A 7,763-nucleotide genomic window follows, 5' to 3' on the forward strand; every position below is an offset into this window, starting at 1 on the left:
CACGGGACCAAAGCTTATCCACAGAAGGCGGCGCAGGCACACCCGATAGGTAATGGGTTACTAGCCGCGTGCCACTCAGTCCGCGTGTTGCTAATTTGTTTGATCCGCAGGAAGTTGTGTTATACAATACCAACATCGTAAATATGTCATCTCCCTTATCTATTTGTATACAAGCAAGGATTAATTGGGGGAATCTCCTATGGCGGAGCTTCTTGAAGATGTTGTAGGCTATAGCTAGTCCAGGATATTTTCGAGGAGCTCGACTTAGGAGCATTCTTATTGGTAGCAGGCTCCATTACAGGCGTAACTAATATTATTGGTAGCGGGTTTGTAACACCATAACTTTTGCAACCTTGTTCATGTCCAGAGTCTAAAAATCAGGGGAACACAAACTTTTGCCATGAATTTCTCAGTGAGGTTCCATCTTCGGTTTCTAGGCGGACAATTCCAGGTCGGTGGACGTGAACCATGCGAAATGGTCCTTCCAATTTAGGAGACAACATGTTTGTTCCCTTCGTGGAATAAATTCTGCGCAACACAAGGTCCCCCACTTCTAGTTCACGTGGACGAACATGGTGACTGTGGTAGCGGTGCAGGATAATGTGCAGAGCGCACAACTACACGACATCGAGCTTCTTCCATGAAGCTAACATCATCGATCCGATGACTCCTTTGATCCTTTGGTGGTTCATCCAGATTTCTCGCTAGATAACTATTGTGAACCTTTGTGTTTTGTTACAATCACGTTTGTTATTGAAAAAAAATATGTTACTTGTGTTTCAAGATAACATGGCTGTGATTTAAATTGTATTAAAGAAGTTTCGTTGTCTTGTTTAGGTCGAAACTCACTCGAGATTGACTCCAAATCGTTACAAGTTAAGCACGACTCCATGAGCCAATTTTATAGCTCAACCTTTAAATCAAGTTAATCCATGAGCCAATTGATAGCTCAACCTTTAAATCAAATTTTTTTAGCTTAACTTTTTTTAAAGATTACTAGTAAATATGCCCGTGCGTTGCAACGGGAGATAAAAAAAAATCTATATCGTAGCAAGCCATCGTTGATATAGCCGCGGCGTGTCACAGAAACCAGGCAAGTTCACGGGAGCGTTGTCGTGTCATGAGCGATGACATTGGGTGGTCATCATTGTCTCACTGCCTTTATTTGCATGCCGCCATTGTGGATGCGGACGCATGACTCCAACACCAGCAACCCTGAGACCTTTATTGATAACTTCAAATAAATTAATAATAATATAAAATGCAACTGCTGAAAAATCAGTTTGGTGAGGCCGCGCTTGCTCCTACGACGATCTTCGTGTGCGGCGCTGGAGCAAAATAATGTGGTACAACTGTTTATGTCTTTTAAACACCCGTATTAGAAATCTGTGTAAGTGTATTATCCAACAACTTCAAATAAAAAAGAAAGCAAGAAGCGAACTACATATATAAGAACAGATTGATGTGTTTGCTCATGCATCATTGTACCACTTGAATTGAAGGTACCGACCTATTCCTTCCTGCATGCTATGTAGTCCGGCCCGTATACATTGTTCAGGATCTTGAAAAAAAATTCAATTGATTACCACAAAATTAATTAATTGAAATGTCCTGCCTCCATCAACGCCCGTCTTCCCGATCTGTCTCTTTGACCTAGCTAGTAGCCATCACGCTTCTTGGCCTGCCGTTGAATATCAATGGAGCATACATGTTGCACACCTCCACGGAAGCAGCGGCCGGCTATCCTAGACGCTTGGTTCGATCTGCCAGCACCATGCCCGCGGATCGCTGTCCGCCTGTTTTTCCATCAACGCTTCTAGTTCATGGTCGTGTAACCATGCAGCCATTCTCCAGTCTCGAGGTCAAACTCGACGACAAGTGTGTTTCTTGTTCATGGCCGTGTAAACATGATTCTATGGAGAAGTAGGCAACCCCCCTTGACGATGGCCAGGTCGCTGTGCCGCCAATGGACCATGGCCGAAGCGCTTTCTGCCTCCCTGTATCGGCCGCCATTGCTTTCTACGACTGAGGCTGAGCACCATGCCCACCGAAGTATATGATTTTGCCGGGTTCCCGCCGTCGTCCGCGGTTGTGTCGTGTTCGACGTGGCGACGAGACCTCGCTGTTCATCATAGCTCGTTGACTATTGTGGATGGCCATGGCAAGGAGATCTGCTGCTTGATGTCGTCTCTGCCGGCGTGGCGGCGAGAAGTCTAGTGTCGCTATGAGGCCATACGTCCAGGCCAATCGGTTCAATGGCGTGCAGAGGTTCGCCATCTTCCGCGAGTGTAGGACTGATCGATCTGGTCGCGAAAACTGAATTTGAGAAATCAATACTTTTATCGTCTTAGGGGGCCCTATTTCTGCAGATCGTACCGTGGGGCAAGATGGACTGGTTGGCAATCAACTTCTAGGCGCGGCTGGTGCGGGACATGTAGCTCCAATACGTGGAGAAGATGATTGACCTTGTAGCGGTGATTTCTTTCATGTAAGATCCACATCGGCTTTGGTTTAAGCTTCTGGGCAGTGGCCTTGTTGCCTGCTGGCACCCAGCACCAGCACGGACCGCGAGCTTGATGTTATTCTATGTAGCCAGAGTACCGGAGAGGTAACACCCGAGGATGTTTTCATCGGCGTTCTCATGCACTACGTGGCCACCGCGATTCTCATCAGCTGGTCGCCGCCTACGCGGCATCGGCCGCATTGGTGTAACGAGCAGAGTGGAAGGTGATTGTCTGGCGCACGGAAGAACGGTGGCGTTCATATCCAAGAACCCTATTCGGGCTGCGCGGCCGTGGCCCGGCGGGCATCTCCAACCATGTCGGCATTGCTTCCGTCCACCATGGTGTCCCGTCGAATTGAATCGCTAGCTTGTCTAAAAACTCGCAACCTCAAATTTCGTTCCTATACTTGGATCGATCTCCCCAGTATTTGAAGAATCAGATCAGGCAAGAAGAGGCTGAGTCGGGCTGGTGTGGATTCTCGAGTTTCGATCGATCTCTTTTCCGCCACAGTCATGATCTCCCAAATTCAGTACTACCCAGAAAGCCTTTTCTCACACGGTTTTGCGGCGTTGGTGTGTGGACAAAGGAAGTCGTACAATCGAAGGAAGTCTCCACCATGGTGTTCGCGTCGCACTCCTCGGAGGCGTGGCCTCTTCTCTTCATATTTTTTTTCCTTCAGCGATCTGTTAACTGGGCCGGGCCAATGAGTGCTAGGCCACGGGTGAATATGATGAGCGCGTTTAGTGCGAGGCTGCGACCATAGGATCGTTCAACGGACAGAACAAAACGAATCGTTATTCTACTTGGCGGTGGCAGGCAATGTAATTTAGACCAAGATCAGGGGCAATAAAAAACGGACCAACAAGAAACCTTATTTTCTTTATTATTAGGTATAGAATAACTGGCTTACCTGCACACGACTACACGAGGACGCGAGTCTGCGGGATCCAGATCGGCCGTTGGGCTGGGCCCCCGTTCTGCCCTCCATCGCCACCCAAACCCAAATCCCACCCCCAAACAGATCAGATAACCAAAGCAGTGCGACCTCGCCATCACCATGGTGTCCCCGACGACCACCGCAGCGGCTACGGCCACGGCCGCCGCCTTCCTCTCCGCGGCGCCCGCCTCCTCATCTTCCACCCAACGCCGGCGTAGCCGTCTCCCAGCCATCTCCGCCTCCCTCTCGTCCTCCTCGCCGGGTAAAACCAACTGCTCTAGCACCTACTCTCCCTCCCCACCATTTCCGCCCTTATCTGACCAGCACGCATCGCATCTCCAGAAGAGCCGCTGCTCATACGCGCGGCGAGGGGCGAGGACGGGCTGCCGCGGCCGCCGGCGTGGATGATGCGGCAGGCGGGGCGGTACATGGCGTCGTACCAGGCGCTGTCCAAGCGCCACCCCTCGTTCCGGGAGCGGTCCGAGACCACCGACCTCATCGTCGAAATCACGCTGCAGCCGTGGCACGCATTCGCACCCGACGGCGTCATCCTCTTCTCGGACATACTGACGCCGCTGCCGGCCATTGGGGTGCCGTTCGATATCTCGGAATCAAAGGGGCCGGTGATCCAGTCGCCCGTGCGAACCGAGGAGCAGGTCAGGGAGCTCGTTCCCTTGGATCTCGATAAGCTCCACTTCGTCGGGGAGTCGCTCAAGATTCTGCGCAACGAGGTAATGCCGCTAGATCTGTATGCTTAGCTATGAAAAGTTAAAAGTGACGTTAATTTTTGTTGCAATAGACGAAATTCGCGGTTTGCGGTGAATTGTTCTAACTAGATAGGTTTATCAAGCATTGTGAAGGATTCAACTAGTGGTCTGGTTTTGAGCTATGAAAATGCCACTGTGGGATGAAATTGTTGGTTACTAGAGCTTTTATCATGACTCATAGAAGAGGGTCTCATCAGTCATAAGAGAATTGCCTTTTGTCAGTGAGCTGAGCTCACACACCTGTCTTGATTCGGTAGGTCCAATCGCTGATGAAATAGTACACTTGCAGCTTGTTTTTGTCATAGACTAAACGATTTGGAACAGCACAGCTGCATGGAGCATGGTTGACATCATGCTCATAGTATATAGTCAGTAAAACCAAAACTGATAGTATAATTAGGTAGCTTCAGAACTATCTCTGCTGCTATGCCTTACTGCTAGCCGATATAAATCTCAGGAAGAAATAGTGATGTGTAATGTGCTGATGATAAAAGCCTGATACATTTTGGGTAGCCAAACCTTGTATACTCCACAATCCACACTGTTGGGAATGTAAAGTACAGGCTGCAAAAGAAAGGAGACTATGGAACTTGTTGAGTTTTCCAGCATTTTTTGGATGTTAGTTCGCAGGCTGTGCAGTTGCGCATTCTAAACATCATTATGTGTAGCTTAGCTACCACAATACACTATCCTTTTTTACATGCTTTGAAATAGATGGTGATGCCAATGTTGGTTTCAAATATCTGGTTCAATTCAAAATTTAAACCTTCCAGCAACCTTTAGTCAAACATCAGTATGGCGATATTGGTATATTACAACTTATAGTCTTGATTTTTGTGTTCAGTGTTCTTATTGAATGTTATATACTCATCACATAACATTCTCATAAGCATCAATAAGCTGTGTATAAGTAGCCCCCTGTGAAAATAATTGGACCGAATCTGCTTTATCTATGTATTTGCACTGGGTTTTCTTCTGATGCTAATGCACCTCTGTTTCCTCTTCTACCCTCTAGATTGATGGAAAAGCTGCTTTGCTAGGATTCGTGGGGGCCCCGTGGACCATTGCAACTTATGTTGTTGAAGGGGGCATGACCAACACTTACACAAATATAAAGCGCATGTGCCACACAGCGCCAAATGTCTTGAGGGGCCTTCTCTCTCACCTTGCAGAAGCAATATCTGACTATATCATTTACCAAGTAAACTCTGGTGCTCAATGTATACAGATTTTTGATTCATGGGGTGGGCAACTTCCGCCTCATGTGTGGGAGCAATGGTCAAAACCATACATCAAACAGGTAGTTTTTCCTTATTTTTCTTGTTCTTATCTATTTCCTTATGACATGGTGACTGGTGTCTCTAGTGTCCACTAGGTTGGAGTTGCACCGTGTAATAGAGCAGTAATGATTTTAGGTGCTATTTTCCCAAGTTCATCATGTATTGTAAATACCATTTGTTATGTTTATACTCAAATACTTCTGATATGACACTTTTATTTCTTTGTAACTGCTGCTATGCTGTACACACTTTAAGAAACTGTATGGTTATGATTACGAGTTCTTCTATAATCCGAGAAGGAACACAAAACAAAGTAACAAGCATAGCAAGAATCAATACAAACATTCAGAAACTATATTTATGTCAGCAACCTGAATATTTGGATGCTTTATTGTGCTATACTTGACTTTACATATCTTCAAGGCGCTGACCACAGTTGGTGACTGTTGACTTACTTTGTTCATAAATGGTGATGTCTTTTGAACCCTGTCACTTCAAAATTAATATCTAATGCAACTTAAGAAGTTTAACTTCAACTTTTGAGTTCATAGCTTGTAAAGTTAGCAAGAGATAAGAATTATGTTGATTATGCTCTTTAGATCTTATGAAACTATTTCAATGGCAGATTGTGGCCAAGATTAAGAAAGAATGCCCTCATGTACCACTTGTGTTGTATATAAATGGAAATGGGGGCTTACTCGAGCGCATGAAGGACATAGGAGTTGATGTTATTGGGCTTGACTGGACAGTGGATATGGCAGATGGAAGGAGGCGTGTTGGTGATGGACTCAGTGTACAAGGGAATGTGGACCCAGCATATCTGTTTTCCCCATTACCAGTATTGACTGATGAGATCCATAGGTTAGTCGAAACTTCATCATGCACTTATTTTATGTTCTTCATTATTTTTATAGATACACTTGAACAAATTGTCAGTGAGGCTCCCAACTTCTTTATCTTTTTATTTATGTCGTCTTCCCATCATCGAGACAATGCCCTTCTTTCTTATTAAGGCTTCTTTCCTATATATAACTGAAATCCATTGGTCAGTTCAACTGTGCAGCTTATGCAAGTATGCACTGATTTCATTTCTGGAGCATTGGTTCACTTGCAACCAAATAAATTTTCTGCATTCTGCATTGTTCATCTATTAAAATATCTTCCAATTTTTTAGCTGTAAAACAATAAATAGGTGATCCCATCATATCGAGGACAGTATAACTGAAATCTTAGGGTGTTGCATTTTCTTTTGGCAGGATTACACTAGTTATAAGTATGCAATTTTAGATCCTTACGGTTTGTATGTTATAGGACTTTGTATCAGTTGATGCGCAATCATCTAACTGGGCTGCACCATCCACTCAATATCTAAAATTACAATTTGTTGGTACTGCTAATGATTGTTTCCCCTCATTTTATATTCTGTAGGGTTGTGAAATCAGCTGGTCCGAAAGGTCATATACTTAACTTGGGCCATGGGGTTCTTCAAAAAACACCAGAAGAAGCTGTAGCGCACTTCTTTGATGTCACAAGGAGCTTGAGATATGACGCCCTTTTCCAGGGTCATGTTACCGAGGAATTGCAACCTGTTGCTTGATGATGGCTAATAGCATTGCCATATTTTTAGTCTTACTGTCCTCAGCTCAGCACCTTCTACATCTTCAGAGCCACTCTCTTTTGTTGGAGTTGTTCCTTGTAGAGATACCGTGGCCAGATCTATTCAATTTTGTTCATTATGTATCTGCCTATTTCATTCATTCATCTACTCAGTAAAGAAAAAGCATATCACCTGCTTTTAGTAGGAAGCTGGAGTTGATCAAGCCTTTCTTTATAGCTCATTTATTGGCTATCATTCCAGTTAGAATGAAAACGTTGCAGGTATTACAGTTGTATACGTAATTTCTTTTGCATATGTTAATGAGCGGAACATCATATTGTAGGTGCCATGATCTGGACTGGTACCAATATTTCAACCTACCAGGCTACAATGCTTTAAATTGAATCAGTGCCCAGACCCATATTGGAATTTATTTGTTGCAGTGTCAGTTAGCACATGTGCTGACATGTTGTTGTCAGGTTTTGAGTTTTGACATATCACATAGTACTTCTCTTTGTGGCCATCTGTCTGGGCGGAACAGGATGGTGCATATACAAATGTTTACCACCCTTCCAAAAAAGCTATTCCCTTCGATTCATATTAATTGACTCCACCTTGTCTAGATTCGTATGTATCTAGTTAAGTTTCTGGACTACATGCATGTGTATCTAGACAAAG

At 44.8% G+C, this 7,763-nt stretch overlaps 1 protein-coding gene across 1 annotated transcript; it reads left to right on the forward strand.

Moving 5' to 3' along the window:
* The first annotated feature begins 3,546 nt into the window (after positions 1-3,546).
* On the forward strand, positions 3,547-7,493 carry LOC124660758 (uroporphyrinogen decarboxylase 1, chloroplastic-like). The gene is made up of 5 exons (XM_047198574.1): positions 3,547-3,703; positions 3,784-4,172; positions 5,224-5,508; positions 6,114-6,349; positions 6,917-7,493. Exons 1-5 carry the CDS (start codon positions 3,562-3,564, stop codon positions 7,083-7,085), a joined length of 1,221 nt encoding a protein of 406 aa, XP_047054530.1. The 5' UTR covers positions 3,547-3,561; the 3' UTR covers positions 7,086-7,493.
* Positions 7,494-7,763: the final 270 nt, after the last annotated feature.

The sequence above is a fragment of the Lolium rigidum genome, chromosome 6 (genome assembly GCF_022539505.1).
Source record: "Lolium rigidum isolate FL_2022 chromosome 6, APGP_CSIRO_Lrig_0.1, whole genome shotgun sequence".
In the NCBI taxonomy this organism is placed as follows: domain Eukaryota; kingdom Viridiplantae; phylum Streptophyta; class Magnoliopsida; order Poales; family Poaceae; genus Lolium; species Lolium rigidum.